This window comes from Triticum aestivum, chromosome 1B (genome assembly GCF_018294505.1).
Source record: "Triticum aestivum cultivar Chinese Spring chromosome 1B, IWGSC CS RefSeq v2.1, whole genome shotgun sequence".
NCBI classification, from domain to species: Eukaryota; Viridiplantae; Streptophyta; class Magnoliopsida; order Poales; family Poaceae; genus Triticum; species Triticum aestivum.
Window position 1 is genome coordinate 630426449 of NC_057795.1, and position 20987 is coordinate 630447435.

At 44.5% G+C, this 20987-nt stretch overlaps 1 protein-coding gene and 1 long non-coding RNA gene across 3 annotated transcripts; both read left to right on the forward strand.

Annotated features, from left to right (window-relative positions):
• Nucleotides 1–1491: 1491 nt before the first annotated feature.
• LOC123080808 (E3 ubiquitin-protein ligase BOI-like) lies at nucleotides 1492–2347 on the forward strand. The gene is made up of 2 exons (XM_044503766.1): nucleotides 1492–1781; nucleotides 1894–2347. The coding sequence occupies exons 1-2, from the start codon at nucleotides 1492–1494 to the stop codon at nucleotides 2099–2101; spliced, it is 498 nt and encodes a 165-aa protein (XP_044359701.1). The 3' UTR covers nucleotides 2102–2347.
• A 12256-nt stretch (nucleotides 2348–14603) lies between these two features.
• Nucleotides 14604–17885, forward strand: LOC123097495 (uncharacterized). Of its 2 annotated transcripts, XR_006447336.1 has the most exons (4): nucleotides 14604–14886; nucleotides 15518–15605; nucleotides 16052–16175; nucleotides 17420–17885. It is a non-coding gene; the product is annotated as an uncharacterized lncRNA (long non-coding RNA). The 2 variants fall into 2 exon arrangements; XR_006447335.1 differs by having other exon boundaries at nucleotides 16052–17885.
• Nucleotides 17886–20987: the final 3102 nt, after the last annotated feature.

Here is a 20987-nt window from a genome sequence, read left to right on the forward strand (position 1 = left end):
ATTTGAAAAATGAAAAATGTATACAATGTATATAATTTTTTTGATAATGTATTAAAAAAAAGTTAATTAAGCATTTGAAAAAATATTGATCAGTTATTTGATAAAATATCTATAAAACATTGTTTTTTCTTGGTATTACGTGTCTCATTCATATCATAAGGATCATAGTACAAGCCACATACATACCGACTTAGCTATACTTAACAAGTAGCAGAATGCTAGCCTTTGCACATAGTAACAACAACCAAGAAATAAGATTACAAATAAGACCGAAGAAACCTCTGAGCTTGACACCAACGCTCGTCACCTGCCTCTGACTCCACCACAACAGTCACCAAAGGAAAAAAATGACGGATCACTTCCACACTGAGCACGTTCTTGATGCGACCGTCGACAGAAAAACGATGGCGCGAATAATTTGTTCAATCTTTCACGCTACTTTGTCACCTAAAACAACGTAACGCTCACGATCTTGTAGATGCAATCACCACGAAAACAACACGCACACCTTGATGAAGAAGTACGTTGACGATCCTCTAAAAATCAGCAACAAATTAGAGACAGCGTCTTCAATCCCTCACCCAAACACAAAGCAATGATAAAAGGTTCTCAACCAGTATGCATGGAATAGCTCGCCAAAGGAAGATACCTCGGCTTGCTAGTCTCGGTTCGTCAACCCAAGAAATAAGCTAAAACCTGACCTCTCCTAATGATACGATATCTATACTACTAATAAAAGATCAAACATAATTTTCTTTAAGCGTACCCTATAAAACGTACACGAACGGATTACCACCGCATGATTAGATCCATTAAAATCAATCTAACCGCTAGGCTTAATCTAATCCGTTCTTTCGTGTACACTTAGTAATTTAGGTTGACTCACCGTGCTTCACCATAGAGATTCCGAAGCTCAACGACCCGCCGCCGCAATCCCTATGAGGCTACGATCATGGAAGATACGAAAAAAAAGGAAACTGGAAGCGATCGGATCCCTTAATTTGTGCTCGCTGAAAACAACTTCCACCTCCCATGTTGCCTGCCTTTGCCCGTCCCACGCTCCTACGCCCTAGAGGGTCGCCTCCCCACCCACGCGCTGCCCGCTCCTCCTCCGTCACCGCCGCTCGCCTTGCCTCTTCCATTGCCACCGATCCACCTCTATTTCCGCAGTCGCTGCCACTGTCTTTTCCTTACGCGTCGGTCACCGCTCGCAGCTCCTTCGCTCGGTCGCCGGCCGACATACGTAGCCGCACGCCGCTGCCGGCATCCCCTTACGCGCAGGTCACCGTCGGCCGCTCCATCCCTTGGCCACCGGTTGAGGCACGTGGTCGCACGCCGCCGCCGACCTCTTCTTACGCGCAGGTCTCCGCTGGTCGCTCCTTTGCTCGGCCACCGGCTGACGCACATGGCCGCGCGCACGCCGCCGCCTGACCCTCCATGCCACGCCGACACCTGTTACTCGAGCTGAACGGGTGAAGGCGCGTCTGGTCGATGGCGACCAACATAAGCGTCTGTGGCCGTTGCAAGCCGGGTGGGAGCATGCTGCAAACGAGGCGGCTACGGGCCGCGAAGGCCGCACTGGAGCTGGCGCGCTGCCGCAACGCCAAGCTGCCAGAGAGGCTAAGCCAGATTTGCGCCGAGGGTCAGGCGTGGATACGCGTCGCCAAGAGCCACAAGGCTGTCGCTGCGGGCCTCCAAGCTACACTCGACCAGCTCCTGCAGTCCCCTTGCGCTGCCGTCGCATCCACCAGACCGGATGAAGAGATCGACGCCGAGGATGCGTAGTCCTGCTGTTTCAAGACCCCCGCCGGCGATGATGCTGCAGCATCCAAGGCGTCGGCGGCACCGGATGAAGAGCTCGATGCTGAGGACGCGCGATCCTGTTGTTTCGAGACCCCCGCCGGCGACGACGCTGCAGCTTCCAAGCGTCGGCGGCGGCGTGCAGGGCTTGGGCGAGGGCGAGTCGTGCGTGTTGCTGCTGCCGTGCAGGCACCTGTGCCTCTGCAGCGCCTGCGACGCCGTTGTGGACACTTGCCAGTTGTGCGCGACCATGGCGAAGAGCGAAGGTGAGGCAAACATGGAACACCGACCAGGGAGCTAGCGGAGAGACATGCGTTGCGAACGCAGTTCGGAGGTGGGGCAACACGTGGTTTTGGGTCTGGTGTGTTATTCTTCTCAACTCTTTCAGATATAGTTGTCTCAATCACTCTGACTGCAGATGGCATGTTCGAGAGGATGGGAGGAGGAACGATTTTGTAGTGGAAATTTGGTTAGGGATGGAAAGAGATTTGGGAGATATGTTACTCGGAGCAACAAATTTTGTAGTGATTATTTTTCGGAAATGTTAACGCCCACACGTGTGGGTGTTTGCATCTCGCCCACACGCGTGGATCCGCGTCCGTTCGTGAGCGCACGAATCTTGGCATGTTTTCAGTGCCATGTAGGACTGGCCTGGTGTGTGGGCGTTCAACCGGTCGCCCACACGGGCGTTTCACCACACGGGAGGGGCTGGTGTGTGGGCCATTATCCACGCATGCACAAGAGCTAGTGTGTGGGCATTTGCCATCTCGCCCACACGCCCGTCTTCTCTCCCACACCCAAGCTGCTAGTTGCCATATATTTTGCAGCACACATTGCAACTGCCCTAGTGTGCTTTATAAACAGGTGGCAACTCTCTTTTTACCCGAGTTGTCATGTGTTTTGCAGGGTAGCGTAGTGTGCACGTAAGCAGATGGCAACTCTCTCTTTACCTAACGTGCATGTGTTTTTGCATGGTACATGGCAACTGCCCTAACGTGCACGTAAGCAGATGGCAACTCTTCCTTTTTACATAGCAACTGCCCTAGCATGCTTGTGAGCACATGACAACTCTCTCAACTGCCTAGTGTTAGTATGTGGCAACTCCTAAAGTTTTGAAATCATGGCAATTACAGTAGACCAGACCATACATGGCAACTACAGTTGAGCAACCATGGCAACTGCAGTTGTCCGACATGGCAACTGTAGTTCAGTGACATGGCAACTGCAGTTGAACGAACATGGACGAGGGTTTGGACCATGGCAACTGCGGGCGCGCGGTGACTGTCACGCGTGGCGTGTGGGACCATGAGGTACGAGGCCTGACATACGGGATATGTGGGCGTTATCTACTTCGCCCACACGCACGCATGTGAGAGGGATCGGGAGGAAAAAAACAAGGTGTGTGGGCATTACTTATTTTGCCCACACATAAGTGTGTAGGCTATTCCTCTTATACACCACACAAAATGTGTGGGCAGTCTTCCTAACGCCCACACGTGTGGCACTTATCAGTGTCCTTATTTTTCTGTCATCTCTCCGTTATCTCCCTCTTCTTTGCTCTGACACATCTGATTTTAGCTTATGTTTGTGCACAATTTTATACCGAAGCCAATAAGAAGGATATGTTTTAACCTGTTGCTGGCATCGGAGGAGCCGCTACAGGCGTCAACCATATGGAATAGGTTTTGTAAGATACTTTCAACTCTTCTCTAATTTACTTGCAGTATGAATTTTTACACCAAATTCGCTTAAGGAGAAAATATTTGCTCGAGAATGTAAGGAATGAATGTTGGAATTACTGAATTATAATGATACTTCCCTTAGTGCATTCATTTAATTAAGTGATTGGCTTCTTTTCTGTTTGTTGCCATGTTTTTAGACATAACATCAGACATTGAGAAACAACTAAAGGTGTTTTCATCTTTTTTTTAAGAAATTTATAATTGTATTGTTATTATGTCGAAATCGGTCTTCCATATCGATTGCAAGTTTGTTTTCACAATCTTCTCCATCGTACTAATTTTCCTTTCGTTCTACTCGATGTAATATTAAGGAAGGAAATCAATTGAGCATGGGGAAGAAAGATAAAGGAGCCATAAGTAGAAGTGTGGAACAAAACATAATCTTCAGATAAAGTTATAATTTAAAATGAATATGCTTTTGATTATCGCCATAAATTAAACATGAATATATTTCTTTTGATTATTGGCATAGTACAGCTTAATTAGTCGAGCGGACCAACCAACATTGGATTTGGACAGGTCATTTAATAGGAAACACTTTGCTGCAAGTTTCTTCACCATTAAGCACGGTTAACTTATACTCGAAAAATCAGTATGGTCTTGACGATCGTCATAGATTAAACAAGTACACATGATTGCTCGTGAGTTAGCTGTATTTTATGTTCTTTCATGGAGGTGTGATTTATTTTGCGGTGTGTGCTTGATGCTTTATTGATGGTGTTAGCATGTTTGGGTTGCGGAGACAAATAGCATGTGGTGGACGAAAAGTGATTTAAAGTAACAAAGTCTACTATGTTAAAAACTGAAATCATGGATGAATCTCAAGGTACATCCTTGCACATTTTATGTGGACGCACCAAATCATTTTTACACCCGTACCAACGCACAAGCAATTTCTACGTCCTAATATCATCAAACATAAGACATTCTTTTTACTAAATTGGGATGCTTTGGCTGCCTTTAAAGTGGATATTGTTTGATTGATAATTTTTGTCATATATGACTAATTTAATGTTGATGGATGTTTTGCTATTTCATACTCCCTCCGTTCCACAATGTAGCACACATAATTTTTTTCTAAAGTCAAAATCTATAAACTTTGACCAAATTTATATAAAAAATATATACATCTAGAATACTAAACACATATCCTCAGATACATCATAAGACATACTTTTATATTGTAAATATAAATAGTTCTCTCCATAAACTTGGTCAAAATTTGTAAAGTTTGACTTTTCAGAAAATCTATATGCACTACATTATGAAACGAAGGGAGTACTATTTTTTGGTAGCTCATACAATGCGTGAGAAAATATGGGAATATCTACAAACTTTGTGCCAATATGGAGTAGATTAACAAGTACTTCCCTCTCACACCAAAGATGTGAAAGGATTGGGGCAAAGGATGATATTTTCAGCTCTGAGTTTGTGATTTCTTTATCCTGAAATGATCTCCTGGAGTATTTATGTTATTGACAATAAAACCTCTCTATTGTCTGTTCTTGCAGTCATGGATCTTTTGGTGATAATGAAAAACTCTTATTGTCGTGGGGTGCAAGAATATCGGGTATGCTTACGGTAAAAAAGAAAAGGATATCTGGTATGTTGGAGAATAAATCTAGAACTAGAATCTAATGAAATAATGATAATGATGTTTTCTTCTAAATAATTGTGTTGATGATGATACAATAATTTTTAATGCTATTGAAATATCTTTTTGTGCATGTGAATTCTCAAGGTTGTAATATTAGTCTAAACGTGCGTTGCACGTGCACGTTTACTAGTAAACTATAAATACTAATCAGCCGGCAGCGGACAGATCGGAACTGACTCGTACTACTCTTAGTTCCTAAAAATCCTAACCGAATAGTAATAGGCGTAATATCCTAGTTAATTACAACCGGCCAATTAGGCACGGCAATTAGGCACGCAGGCCTCTTAGTTTTTTCTAAGCTAAACGTGTACGTGTTGGAGTCCTTCCTCGCGTGTACATGTTACTTGCATGTACAAGTTTCGTCTCAGCTAATGTGCGTGCAGAGGCCAGCTTCCAGTCCTTGTGTTCTGCAATTTTCTTGTCCGTGAACATATTGGGCGAACGTTTTGGACCAAAACATGTCTTGAGCTGGGTCATAGATAATAGATTGCACTCTTTGCGTTATCCGACCTCCACGCCTCCTTCCGCCTCAAGTCTGTCATGTAATGCAGGCACCTTGTAACTTCTTTTGTGAGCATTATCTTTATGTCGTTGCACTGAGGTTTGACAGTCTAATGGTCTTGTCGTCACAACTTGTCGACGTAGCGCAGGCACAATATACCTAGTGTTTATTCCTTGGTTGACCGTATCAACCAGATTGGTACTGACGGCACATAGGGTTGCATCAGTTCTCCCTTGATAAGAATTAGACAGATCCTAATTAGGTACCCATTTTGACTCGATTTGCCCCACCAAAGTTTGACCTCCACGCCACATCTATGTCATATACCTCCGGCGTCGCTGACCGGCGCCGCAAATATAGGCATATCAGCGGCGTCATACTACCGACGTCTGCCCTCTGCACCGTTAAGTTTGTTTCCCGCTACTAGGCTTTTTCCTACTATAGTAGACTAACATTAGGTAACAATTAGTAGACTCCAGGTGAACAGGATCATTGATCGTCAAGAGTTGGACATCAAAAGAGGTGTGTACTAACTATAATAAGGAGTTGGACATAAGAGATGTCGTGCAGTAACTCTCAATGAGCATGTCACTCGGCTGCGGTGGATCACCCTGTTCCGAGTAAGTTAAAAAAAAGCAGACGGAAATGGCACCAATCCAGCTATTTGATAAAATGAAAAGGGAGGCAGAGCCCTAAAAGGCAATGCAGTTATGCAAAGGCAACGGCCGGCCAGGAGGCCTCCACGTATGTGCGTACGCTGGCTGCATCTCTCTTGGTAAATTTTTGTTACTCGGTTTATTGAAACGATCAATCTCCCCCGCCAACTTTTTTTTGAAAAAATATATTCACGATCAGCCTGCGTACATATACTCTAGACAGTGCAAAGACTGCAATATATACCAGCTATTGTTCCCCAACATTTTTCTGCTGGACTGATGAGGGGGGCAATGCCCCCCCCCCCCTTCTCAGAGGCAGCGGGCACCGGAGGCTCCTCGGCGATCTCCAAGTCCGGGGCCGAGGCGGAGCGGGGCAGTGGGGCGTGGCGGCGCCACCGGGGCGGTGGAGCGCGCCGGGCGAAGGGTGTTGCGCCGCTCACGCCACCCCGGCTGGCCGAGGGTGTGACACGCGAGGTAGTCTTCTTCGCGGCGCTGCCGTCGCAGCGCTAGCTAGTAGGAGTACTCGAACTGGCTTCGGCCTTGGCTTGAATCAGATTCAAATAATACTGCATGCTACTGGAGCACACTCGTCTCCCCCCCCCTCTCATTTTACTCTCCTTCCTCCCCTCTTGCTCGCATCTCACAACTCACCATGGTCGACGGGTGGGAAGTTGCGGCGCTCGGCGGCCTCGGCCTGCTAGCCACCGGCGGGGCTACCTATGCGGTAGTGCGTTGCGTGCGCCGCCGCCCCGCTCCGCCTAGGCCCCGGACTTGGAGATCGCCGAGGAGCCTCCGGTGCCCGCCGCCTCTGAGAAAGGGGGAGGGGGGGGGGGGGGGGGCATTGGCCCCCTCATCTTAACACATAGCTCTGCGTCTACTAGTATGTTCGTGTGTTGTATTTATGATGTAAATATATTTGTATATTAACTAGCAAATATGCCTGTGCGTTGCAATGGGAGAACAAAACAAAACATGAAACCGTCAAGGATCAAACTACTCACCCCTTGCTTTCTTCTGGACATGTTGTGGGCCATCGGATAAGATGCATGATGGTCGACCTCGCCATCCGTTGGCCATGTGGGAATATCTTGAGCCTTGCATCTATGGAGAATAGAATAGGCAGCACACGATGAGTTGTCGTCATTGGTCGCCTCATCGACCATCAACCGGTTCAGAGCAAAAGAGCTGCATCTTTTCATGGTGTTCGAGTGCAGAACAACCAGAGTTATCAACATTGGTGGCCTCATCGACTTGTTCCTCTCAAGAATCATTGTGGAGTAGTCATTCCTGCTCAGATTCTTCATTCTCAGACACACTATATGTGATTTTGAATAAATGTGCAGCCGGCTGGTTCAAAATTAATAGTAGGTCATATGATGATAAAATATTAATGTATCCTGTAGTTTCACATTGGTTCTATTTAATTGATATTTTTACACATGCATAAAAATTTATATTATATATTTTTCTTACACATGTATAAACTCTGCAATGGTAAATTACATTTGATTGTACACAAAATTTCAACTACTACATCTCAGTAGGAACATTTACTTTACCAAAACAAAAATAGGATGAAATCGTTCACACGATGGGAATACATAAATGTTGCAGGATATTGTATAGAGGCTGCAACAATTAATCCAGACCCGGAGGGCATTTTTTCTAGTGGAGGTCATTCTCACGTATGAGTATTAGTATCATCTAGCTCGTGTACGTATTAGTATCATCTAGCTCGTGTAGGAAGATAGAGGCCGGAGCTGTACGTATTAGTACTCCCTCCGTCCGGAAATACTTGTCATCAAAATGAATAAAAGGGAATGTATCTAGATGTATTTTAGTTCTAGATACATCCCTTTTTGTCCATTTTGATGACAAGTATTTTCGGACGGAGGGAGTATCATCTAGCTCGTGTAGGAAGACTGAACTTACTACCGCTCAGACCGAGTCTTTTCTTTTACAACGCACACTCATACATATTGGTTCTCTCTCACGTACAAAGGTTTCTTGCGAATGAAAATTCGTGCTTACTGCAAAGAACAGCAGCACACCGGAGAGCCTCGGTCATTGGCATAACAACAAAGTTAACTAAAAATTAACTCACTGTAAATTTTAGCATTAAAGAACCATGATGTAAAGTGCAATATCATGCTGCGGAATGTTACTAACTGCTTCTGATTTTCAAAATAGGTAGTATATGCATGTGTGTCAATGCTTATCATCGACAACAGAAGGAAAGAATCAAAATTCTAAAATCAGAGTTAAAATTATTTGTTATATTCACAGCATTCATTGTTTGCTCATTATTAAATATAAGCTAATCTGACTAAATGTTTGATCCACTGTCCCCGATAATTATTTGTTATATTATATTCACAACATGTATTGTTTGCTCATCATCAAAATATAAGCCAAATCCGGCCAAATGTGTTGATCTGGTACGAAAAATTTCAATGATCCAGATTTGTAATGTTACAGAACTATCAAAAACAACATCCTAGTTCTAAATTTGTAGCAGTGCTTTCCTTCTAGCACCTAAAATCAACTATGCCTATTTAATCAACCATGACAAAGTTTATGTCATAAACAACATTATCAATCATTGTGCTTGTGAATCATGAATATTGCCAAAACTGTAGTTCCCTACTTTCCTTCCTCACCAGAAATTAACAAAAAGAAAACAATACAACACCTACTTCTCACTCATATTTCCAAATGACTTTCATAAGGCACGGAGAGCTGTTCCGGTGAGAAAACAGATAAAAAGCTTCTATAATCCTGGGGATCAGCAAAACATGTGAAATATTAAAGTAACAGTGAATGACAGACCAAAATGCAAAATAATGAATTAGAATGACAATTTACAGTCCCTAGCAACAGCAACAAACTGTAGTTCTACAAAGTGCGTACATCTATCCTCTTATACTGATACTGAAGCGAAGAATCAAAACAACAATATGAGGTCTATCTAAACTGACACCATACATGTTAGCAAAGCCAAGACTGCATGTGAAAGCATATATCTATAGTTTTTAATTAGCAGCAAGTATATACTACATATTGGAATAATTTCGGGCATTTAATTGAAGAATCATAAATTGAATTGTTACCAGAAAAAGTACTGCCTATGTTGATCTTTAAAGCTTTTTTTTTTTTTGCTGTGGTCATGTTCTATAAACTTCGAATATTATGCATAATTTGTATTCTATCTCAAACAAAACTGAACAATAGGTCTATACCTCATTCTTATGACATACCTGACTGCCATATAAAATAATAGGCTACATGAAATTTTGTGGCAGAAGCTAAAAAGTAGAAATCTTACATCTTTTTCAAAGCTCTGGTGTTTGTTGGCTTGGAGCTCCTGAACCTGCTTTTTGCATACAGTGCAGGTGAAATCTTAGCCTGTTGTTATAGTCAAAGTACGATCTCCACTGAAATCCTCCTCTTGGGCCGCCATCTCCAAACCTTCATGGATCAGAGGAAAACATAATAAAACATGCCAAACGGATTGAGAAAAGTGACATAATAAGTAGTATCTATTTTTAGTTGCAGTAGAAACATCAAGGCTAGGATTAACTATTTTTTCTTTGTGCATTGCATCTGCTGCTGCACACAAAAATGATCATTGCATTCTTCCAAATCCAGAATGTCCAGTCTTTGCCAATCTAGCTCATTATAATCATCATATAGGGAAGCTCAACATTGAGAAAAGAAAGAAACAGAAAAGAAAAACGATAAATAGACAAAGAAGATATTATTGCCATATTTTTGCTAGAAGATAACTCAGCCTATATGACTATATCGACTTAGACAAAGATATCTTTACCCAAGATCCTTCTCTCTAATTATCAAAAATCATGCTTGAAGTCAAAACCAAGCAAAGTTGCATCTTGATCTGCCTACACTTTATACTTACAACAGCAACCGTATACTGCACATATTATCGAATACAAACTGAAAGACATGCAGTTCTTGTTTGAGAACTGTCTACACGCATATCATCCACTTTATACTTACAACACCGGCTGTACACTGCACATTATCGTGCAGTTATTGTTTGAGAACCGAAGAGAGTTGTGATATATAATATATAGCAAAGCTTGCAACGTGGAAGATCAGAACACAGAATTCAAATTAATTTGGTGAATGAATGATACTTACACAATCTGAATCTGTGGTGCTCACTGCTGTAGAAGGTGCATCACCTGCTGAACGGGAACGGCAGCCCCTTCACCTACTCATTGCACAGATCACAATCATACCTTGCTCCACCAGCTCATGCATCTGGATACTGGAACAAAAACGGCCCAGCAAGGCGAAGAAGGATTAATTTGCATACCGAGGTGCGAGGTGACCCGGACGGCGGAGGAGTCGTGGCCATAGATGTCGTGAATGATGAAGCAGAGATGAGGGACTGATGGAGCCCATGAAGCCGCCGAAGAAGGGCACAACATGGTCCTCCCACATCATGGGCTGCGGGAAGCCGGGAACACCAGGTCCTTAGTTCCTTAGAGCATCTCCAGCCGTTGCCCCCCCCTCCCCCCAGGACGCATACAAATCGCCCCCTGGGGGCGAGCCGGCGATACATTCGGCGCTGGGGGCGGTTTTGCGCCCAGTCGTCGCTCCCAGCTCGCCCCCAGACGCCGAAACTGGCCCACTTTGCAGCCCAATTTCGGCGAATAAACGGCCCATATGGGCGAGAATAGGCCCATATTCGGCGTGGTTTCGCCGTGTCTCGGCGTTCAATCATCAACACAATTATTCCTTATCACATATTTCATCACAGAAAAATCAAATACTTCAACAAAATACTACAACAACAAATAGTTCAATACAAATTATATAGTTCAACAAATAAAAACTCGTATTTCATCACGCGGCGTCCCCCTTGAGCCTCCATAGGTGCTCAATCAGATCTTTCTGCAGTTGATGATGCACCTGTGGGTCTCGAATCTCCTGAAGCATACTGAGATAGGCAGTCCAAGTTGCCGGTAGCTAGTGATCAACTTCGGCTAGAAGACCCTGCCTGTAGTATGGTTCAGTGTCAAACACTGGGTCTTCTTGCTCGCTCTCGATGATCATGTTGTGCAACATGACACAGCAAGTCATGATATCCCACATTTGATCTTTCGACCAGGTCTGAGCGGGGTACCGAACAACAGCGAATCGAGATTGGAGCACACCAAATGCCCGCTCGACATCCTTCCTGCAAGCCTCCTGAACCTTCGCAAACCAGGCGTTCTTGCCTCCTACTACAGGGTTTGAGATCGTCTTTACAAATGTCGACCATCTCGGATAGATGCCGTTAGCTAGATAGTACCCCTTGTTGTATTGGTGCCCATTGATCTCGAAGTTCACCGGAGGAGAATGATCCTCAACGAGCTTGGCAAAAACAGGAGAGCACTGCAACACGTTGATGTCATTGTGAGTTCCTGGCATACCAAAGAAGGAGTGCCAAATCCAGAGATCCTGTGTGGCTACCGCCTCAAGCACCACACTGCAACCGCCTTTGACGCCTTTGTACATCCCCTGCCAACCAAATGGGCAGTTCTTCCATTGCCAATGCATGCAGTCGATGCTTCCAAGCATCCCAGGAAATCCTCTTGCTGCATTCTTGGCTAGGATCCGAGCAGTGTCTTCCGCATTGGGTGTTCTCAAGTATTGTGGCCCAAACACTGCCACCACTGCCCGACAGAACTTGTAGAAACACTCTATGCTGGTGGACTCGGCCATGCGCCCATAGTCGTCGAGTGAATCACTGGGAGCTCCATATGCAAGCATCCTCATCGCTGTCGTGCACTTCTGGATGGAGGTCAATCCAAGAGCCACAGTGCAATCCATCTTGCACTTGAAGTAGTTGTCGAACTCTCGGATGGAATTCACAATCCTGAGGAAGAGCTTTCGGCTCATCCGATAATGGCGCCGAAATGTTCTCTCGCCATGAAGTGGAGCATCGGCGAAGTAGTCGGAGTAGAGCATGCAGTAGCCTTGCAGACGATGCCGGTTCTTTGCCTTCACCCGCCCCGGTGCCGAGCCACCTCGACGCGGCTTTTCATTGATTGCCAGCAGCTGGGCGAGGGCGGCGAGCACCATCAGATGCTCTTCTTCCTGGACGTCGGCCGCGGCTTCCTCCTCCAGCAGCGCGGCGAGCTCTTCCTCCTCATCCGAGTCCATCGCCGAGACAGTCAAAACTCCGAACACCTTGCGCTCGGTGGGCGTGTACCCGCCGTTAAACCGCGCCTCCGCGACCAGAAACGGCGGCCGGAAACGACCAGCTGCTGCGGGAGGGGCTGCCGCGGCGAAGCGCTGCTATTTTCCGGCGGGGAATGGCTATCTAGCGGAGTAGGCCGGCGGCCGTCACCGGGATATAGCTAGTGGTGGCCGAGGGTGCGGGGGGTGCGAGGCGAGTCGGGGAAGAAAACCTTGACTTTTCCCCTGTCGGTGTGGGCCAGGCGTGCTTTTCCCTAGCGCCGGAGCCCCCAACGGCTCCCCAGCGCGCTGGGTTCGGCCTGTGACCGCCGGGCAGAAAAAAGGTCCGAACCGGCGATTTTCGGCGTCCTGGGGGCGCGACTGGGCCGTTTTTTCGGCGCCGGCGCCGAAAAAGTGGCCTGGGGGGGGCTGTTGGGGGCGCGGCTGGAGATGCCCTTACACACGCACCTCCCCGATCAGCTTCGCTAGCGGCGTCGCTGCTACAAATCGGGTCACCATGGAAGATGCAGATGGGACTGATAAAGGCCGGCGTGTGGATCTGGCCAAGTCGATGCTGAGCCGGAGCGGCGGCATCGAGGTCCAGATAGAAGGGGTCGGCGGCGACGACGTCCATCTAGGGCTAGGGGCGGCTCACTCGCTTGGGGGAGGAGACAGAGATGCGTTCTATTATGGGGAAGAGAGGAAAAAAATATTAATGTTTTTTTTTCCTTTTTGCAATTGAGGAAAAACGATTTGGGATGGATGGACGGAAAAGTGTGTTCTATTCGAGAGTGCTGCGTGAAGACCCAATTAAATAAAAGGTTTGTATAGGTCTGAGTCGACTGAAACTTGGCGAAGTCTCAGTCAGCTGACGTGTCATGCATGTTGCCGCGACGATGTTTGCCTCTGCTTTCGCTAGTTCGCGACTTCTCCATGTTGGGCTGGATCGGTAGTTGCTTTTTCTTTCTTGCTGTAAGCCCTCATCAAAGTCCGTCGCTCATGGGCTAGTAAAATCAGCCCGTTTTTTCTTTCTTTATTTGTTTGGCAAATCAATTTTACAACTCCCGGTCCATTTCCCTGCTTTCTTCATTTTTTGATATTATTTCTTCTTACATTTAAAAGTATATTTTGTATTGTTAATAAAATGAAAAATAACAAATAAAAATAAAAATCATCCTCGCACCAGTTGTATTCATGTTGTACCACTTGTTGTTGATGGTAGGTTGCGACACATGTAGTTGCAACTCTAGTGATGGACATGCAGCTGGCCCCCTCACCCTCTAGTTGCAGTCACGTTGTATCCCTTACAGTTGTAGGTAGGTTGCGATATGTGTAGTTACAACTCTAGTGGTGGACATGCAATTGGCCTCTCTCCCTCTAGTTGCAGTCGTGTTGTATCCATTGTAGTTGCAAGTAGGTTGCGACATGTGCGTTGCAACTCTAGTGGTGGACATGCAACTGACCGACATCTTCCCCCTCTAGCTGCAGTCGTGTTTTACCCCTTGCAGTTGCAGGCGGGTTGTGATGCGTGCAGTTGCAATTCTAGTGGTGGACGTGCAACTAGTCGACGTCTTCCCTCCAGTTGCAGGCGGGTTGCAACACATGCGGTTGCAGCTCTTGTCGAGAACATGCACCTAGTCATCCACCACCACCCCCCACCCCCCTCCAGTTCCGAATTGTAATGTATCCCTTGCGGTTGCAGACGAGTTGCGACACGTGCAATTGCAACTCTAGTGACGGACATGCAACTGGTCAACATCCATCCCCTGCAGTTGCAGCCACGTTGTACCCCTTGCAGTTGCGTGCACGTTGCGACAAGTGCAATTGCAGCTCTAGTGATGGACATGCAACTAGACAAACGTCCCTCCCCCTCATATATATATATATATATATATATATATATATATATATATATATATATATATATATATATATATATATAGTCTATTAGTGACCCTGGGTGAGTCGATCGACCGAGCGATGGTCGTCAGCCAATGTAATTTTACTTCGACAGAAACGTTATTAGCTGGTCGCCTACTCCCCCAGATGTTAAAAGAAAAAAAAACTAGCCCACTCCCCCCGGTCCGTTCCTCTCTCCCTCTGGTGCTTCACATCTCGTCATTGCGGCGGAGGCAGCGGCAGCGGCAGCGGCAGCGACGGCACCGGACGGACGACCTGGCGGCGAGGGCTACCTCTCTCGCGCGTGGAGTACTTCCCTTTCTTCTCTCATGCGGTAGCAACTCGGAGGCGCCGTGGGCGGTTCAAGATCCGGACGAACTCGGCAGGACAACGGCGTTCTCCGGCGTCCCTCTCCACCGTCGACGGTTATTATCGCCAGTAAGACCACCCTCCTCCTAATCTTCCCCTATCCTCCTCCATGAACTTCTGAATTTCTGGGGTTAGGGTTATTGGTTTTTGGGAGCGGTGTGGGGAAAGAGGAAGAAAACCAAGAAAGGAAAGGAGAGGAAAATGAGAAGCTCTGGTGATGGAGGTAATTCTGGAGAAGGGCTCCTGGTGGTGGGATCAATTCAAGGAGGAGGTGGATATCATAGCGGAGGAGATGATGGATGACATAGAAGAAGAGGAGGAGCTCAAGGCTATGGAGAAAAAGGAACAACAGTAGAGTATCAGACTTCGATCTAGCTGAGGTCAACTTTTGTTTTCACGGGACATGTGATCCTCTCTCTGATTTTGCTTTTGTCTAAATTTCATGAATTTTAATCCTGAAGTAAAAAATGATGGTTCTGACTTAATTGACTGTTAGTGCTGATGTACATAAAGAATCCGCCTGTACCTAGCTGACAATGCTAATTCTCTGTAAATTTTTGTTAATCGAAATTTGCACATACATACGAGCAATATTTCTTCAATTAAAGAATATTCACCTTACGAGGATTTTTGTTGTATGCTATTCTTAAGATAAGATTTGTATGGGTGATGCTAGCTTTATGTTTTGTGAATTTATTAGGCAAACCAATAATTGAAATTCTGCCAAGAAATCTAGGAGCAGAAGAAGATGTATGCAAGGGACTTGGAGACAAGGCAATGGTGCGCAGGTGCGAAAATTATTGTTCTAATTGGTTAGGATTGGGGTTCAACTGCTCTTCAGCTTATTATATCAAAGTCGGTTGCATCAGTCACTTCAGGGGATGGTCATGTGCGCTAGGAAATTAGCTTGATTTGAAGATACTACAATCAAGCTTGATTTGAAGATACTACAATCAGGAGACTATGCAGTTACCTAATTGGAATTCACAACCAGTGCCTCTGGCAATTTCAACAAATCTAGGATTCAGTATAAAGCAAACAAATTTTTTTGTTAGCAAACATTGTTGTATTTTGGAGTTTATTAAGCCGTCGACAGAAAATGAATAACATGATTCAGATTAAGGAGTATTTACTAGTTGTGTGCTCACACAAGTACATGCTTTAGGTGTACGTGAATCTTTAAGTCGTTCCTTTCTAGGACAATTTCTAAGACTGTTTTTCCTTTTACCCAAAGGTTTTGAAGCTTTGGGTGCCTGCGGCCGGCTCGACGGTTGACATCAGCAAGCGCTGGCCGGCCTCGGCACTGCTGCGGGTGGTTATATGGTGCGTGGCGCGCACCAGTGGGTTTCAACGTCAGGGTACAGTAGCGAGCTAAATCCTGAGTCCAGCTAGGCTTTTTTTGGTTCAGGTTTTGTTACTGTTTTCCATTCGGGATTTTGTGGTGACCAAACCTAGCATTTGCAGTTGTTTGTTTCAAAAATTCATGTCCCGGCATAAAATTTTGATACGTAAGGTAAATCCTGCCAACAAATCGATGTTATGGGCTTACTAGTTAGATGGATACTTTCTATTTTATTCAGGGATACGTTCAGCATGCTTGTGAGGTACACATTTTTCAGGTCCAGTTAGAAGTGTTTGCTTGATTTGTCGCCCAAGTTTCATATTCTAATGATGCTCCTTCACTTCAATACAGCGTTGGCATGTAGGATGAATATCTATGCAAATTTCATGCACAAATTAAAAACAAAAGCTTGGCTATTCTTCTGCATGTCTTCAAGGCATAATTTCTGATCTATCATGAGATAATAATTATTTCTTCTTCTTTCTTATCATGTGGCTAGTTGCTATGAAAATTTAACACATACATCATCTTTTTGTCATTGAAACAAAATCATATCTGCCAAGTTTCTTCATTCCGTCGAAGCTTGCAGATTTACCATCTAAGTTGGCACATTATTGAAACAAATCGTAACCATGGATTCTATATGGAAGATCGGCATATCATTTTTATATTAGATTCATGTATACTGTAAGGAATTAATTTTGTTCATCTTCAACCCATTTTCCTATCTTGCAAAGCTGTCCATTCAAGTATGATCAATTTCTACTCTGTGATTTAATACATTTGTAACACTGGCATAGTGCCATTGACATGCATTGCTTTTTTGTCCCCTTTAATATTGATTCATCTGCTTGGTTATATGCATGCCTTTGCATACATTCCTTATCCAGTCTGCTATTGATCATTTCCATTTTTCATCCCGGCAGTACGCTGATAGCTTATCCAGTCTGCTATTGATCATTTCCATTTTTCACCCCGGCAGTATGCCGATAGCTATAATCGAGTCAATAGTTCCAAAATGTTGCTTCACAATTATTTGTCTATTTGGGCAGCACATGGATGGCTTCAGTGGGTGGCATGGCCTTTCCATTCTGAATTGAAGTTGGTCTGAAAATGTCGAACTCTGCCATGGGACACAAAAGATATAACTTACCTTCATATCGTTGATTCTTCTTAGTCTTCCTTTTGTGAAGTTGTGTAGCAATCTTCCTTTTCCTATCTGTAATTAGATTTTCTTAGGAATACTCTCCATTTTCTTAGGAACACGACGTCGTTGCGATGCCTCCAAATGCACCAGCAACAGAGCAGGAAGAATGTCGATAGCGAGGTGAGCACATCTGGCAGATTGTGAACAGAGGCCACGGAAGGTGGCTGGAACCCCAACGTGGCCCCGAAATCAACCAACACTGAGCAGGCGGAAAGGAGGTGACTCGCCAACTGCAGCGGGGCATGGCGGAGTAGGCAACTATTCCACGCTCTAAAATTGAGGTTTATAGCAATGAAAAAGGTGATTTTGTTTCTTAATCATGCTTAACATTTATTTAACATGCCAATGAAGGCCTGGTAAAGAAGAATAGAAAAAATACAGTATATTGGTTTAATTGTTCTCTTGTGTAGACCAAAATTAGCGAGTAAAGGAAATATGATTTTGCTTCGAAATTCTTTCTGCGAGCGCTGTATCTTATTTCTGTAACATTCTGACCTATATATGAGATTTATTACGACGGTAATGATTCACTAAGCTTCCATTGTACCACACGGTCTATTTAATTTCCAGTTGTTGCCGCCTCATCTAGATACAGCACCCCCTATTTAGTAAGCTCCTAGCATGCTTTGTGTTTTTCGATCAAACTGTTCTGCAACAAAATTGAAGTGTTGGTCTGAAAACAAAATTATTTAAGAAGAAATGAACTATATGCTCATTTTCTACCATCTACACTACTATAGCAAGTGGTACATGCCAGCAAGCATAATTCAGCATGGGGCACCATTATGCTATTCTTAAGAAGCAAAAGGTTCTCCCTGGAGGATCGTGTAATCAGTGTGCTATCTGAGGCCATGTATAGAGTTCCAGTTCTGTTTTTCTTGAGAGCTGACCCTATAAATTCTACTCCATCCGTCCCATAATACAAGACGTTTTTTTGACACTGGATGTTTTTTGACACTAACTAGTGTCAAAAAGCGTCTTATATTATGGGACGGAGGGAGTAGCTCTGTGTTTCTTAGAGCTGATATGTAAATTCTTCAATGTTTAAATAAAGTTCAGCCTCGGGCCCTTCAAGATAACACTACTCCCCAGATTAAAAGGTGATGTTGTGTTTATATGATAACAATAAGGTTCTCTTAGGAATGTCATTCAAATAAAAATATAGTGTATAATTGAGGACGCAATTCCAGAAATGGTACCTGCAAACAGATTCCAAGTGATATTTCCATTACATCAAATCTTTTTTTTTTTGTGAAATTCCATCACATCAAATCTAGATAAAAACATAGAGCGAAAAGGAGAGAAAAAAATGAATGCATCACTATCTCATTGTTTTCCTAGGAGCAGAAAAGATCTTTTTAAAGGAACCGAGTATCATGTGATGCAACTCGTGCACATAGAGGTAGTTTGATGCTGAGGTAAAGTTACCGTGTGAGCCTATTGTGTCTTACGGCAGTGGTTCGGGTGCGCAGACTTAGTAAGCGTCATAACTTTTTTTTAAGGATAGTTTCTCACTGGACGTAACTTAGTGGCATGCATAATGTAAGATTACCTCCCTCCCTTTTATGCGGCCGAGGAATGGTTTCCTTCCTCCCCACAGTAATATTACCTCAAGTGTTTTTGTTTCTTACATTGCAAAACTCTGGATGTGGGATAGGCTGGGGTGAGGAATTACGAATAGCGTGACCCTATATATTGTCACGCCCAATATGCGATGCTATCTTAAAGAGACTCGAAGGTCCCACCAAGGATAGAACCGCATATTGAAACGCTTTTGCAAGGTGGATATCATTACATCAACATTACATAATAGATGGGGATACATACAAGAGGCATACAATGACACATGAATACTGAAGGAAATATGCCCTAGAGGCAATAATAAAGTTATTATTTATTTCCTTATAATCATGATAAATGTTTATTATTCATGCTAGAATTGTATTTTCCGGAAACATAATACATGTGTGAATACATAGACAAACAGAGTGTCACTAGTATGCCTCTACTTGACTAGCTCGTTAATCAAAGATGGTTATGTTTCCTAACCATGAACAATGAGTTGTTATTTGATTAACGAGGTCACATCATTAGTAGAATGATCTGATTGACATGACCCATTCCATTAGCTTAGCACCTGATCGTTTAGTATGTTGCTATTGCTTTCTTCATGACTTATACATGTTCCTATGACTATGAGATTATGCAACTCCCGTTTACCGGAGGAACACTTTGGGTACTACCAAACGTCACAACGTAAATGGGTGATTATAAAGGAGTACTACAGGTGTCTCCAATGGTCGATGTTGGGTTGGCGTATTTCGAGATTAGGATTTGTCACTCCGATTGTCGGAGAGGTATCTCTGGGCCCTCTCGGTAATACACATCACATAAGCCTTGCAAGCATTACAACTAATATGTTAGTTGTGAGATGATGTATTACGGAACGAGTAAAGAGACTTGCCGGTAACGAGATTGAACTAGGTATTGGATACCGACGATCGAATCTCGGGCAAGTAACATACCGATGACAAAGGGAACAACGTATGTTGTTATGCGGTCTGACCGATAAAGATCTTTGTAGAATATGTAGGAGCCAATATGGGCATCCAGGTCCCGCTATTGGTTATTGACCAGAGACATGTCTCGGTCATGTCTACATTGTTCTCGAACCCGTAGGGTCCGCACGCTTAAGGTTACGATGACAGTTATATTATGAGTTTATGCATTTTGATGTACCGAAGGTTGTTCGGAGTCCCGGATGTGATCACGGACATGACGAGGAGTCTCGAAATGGTCGAGACGTAAAGATTGATATATTGGAAGCCTATGTTTGGACATCGGAAGTGTTCCGGGTGAAATCGGGATTTTACCGGGTAGACATCAGAAATCCGTCATGATCAGACTCGGAATCCCGGTTTACAAGACATTTCGACAATGGTAAAACAAGACCAGCAAAGCCGCACGGATGTGCAGCCAAATCCCGATAGGAGCTACACATATCTCATTCTCAGGGCACACCGGATGAGCAAGACGACGGGTTGGCATAGACCTTGGTTGCCCAGGGGGCGCCGGACATCGCTCGGTTTGGACCAACACTTAGACAAGCATTGGTCCGGGGGGCTAAAATAAAGATGACCCTCGGGCTCCGGAAACCCAAGGGAAAAAGGGCTAGGTGAGGCAAATGGTAAAACCAAAGTTGGGCCTTGCTGGAGGAGTTTTATTCAAAGCAAACTATCAAGGGGGTCCCATAAATCACCCAACCGCGTAAAGAACGCAAAATCCGGGAACATAACACCGGTATGACGGAAACTAGGGCGGCAAGAGTGGAACAAAACACCAGGCATAAGGCCGAGTCTTCCACCCTTTACCAAGTATATAGATGCATTAATAATATAAGAGATATTGTGATATCCCAACATAATCCTGTCCACCATGGAGCAATCTTCAACTTCACCTGCAACTAACAACGCTATAAGAGGGGCTGAGCAAAAGCGGTAACATAGCCAAGCAACGGTTTGCTAGGAATGGTGAAAAGGTTAGAGGCTGACATGGCAATTTGGGAGGCTTGAAGAGTAAATGATAGGTAGCGCAGCAAAGCGATAGAACGAAGTAACTAAC

What these genes read in the sequence shown, in the direction of transcription:
- LOC123080808 (XM_044503766.1), top strand. Translation starts at nt 1,492, where the DNA reads ATGGCGACCAACATAAGCGTCTGTGGCCGTTGCAAGCCGGGTGGGAGC. An exon ending in GAGATCGACGCCGAGGATGC is followed by an intron (nt 1,782 to 1,893) that starts GTAGTCCTGCTG and finishes TGTTGTTTCGAG; the next exon opens with ACCCCCGCCGGCGACGACGC.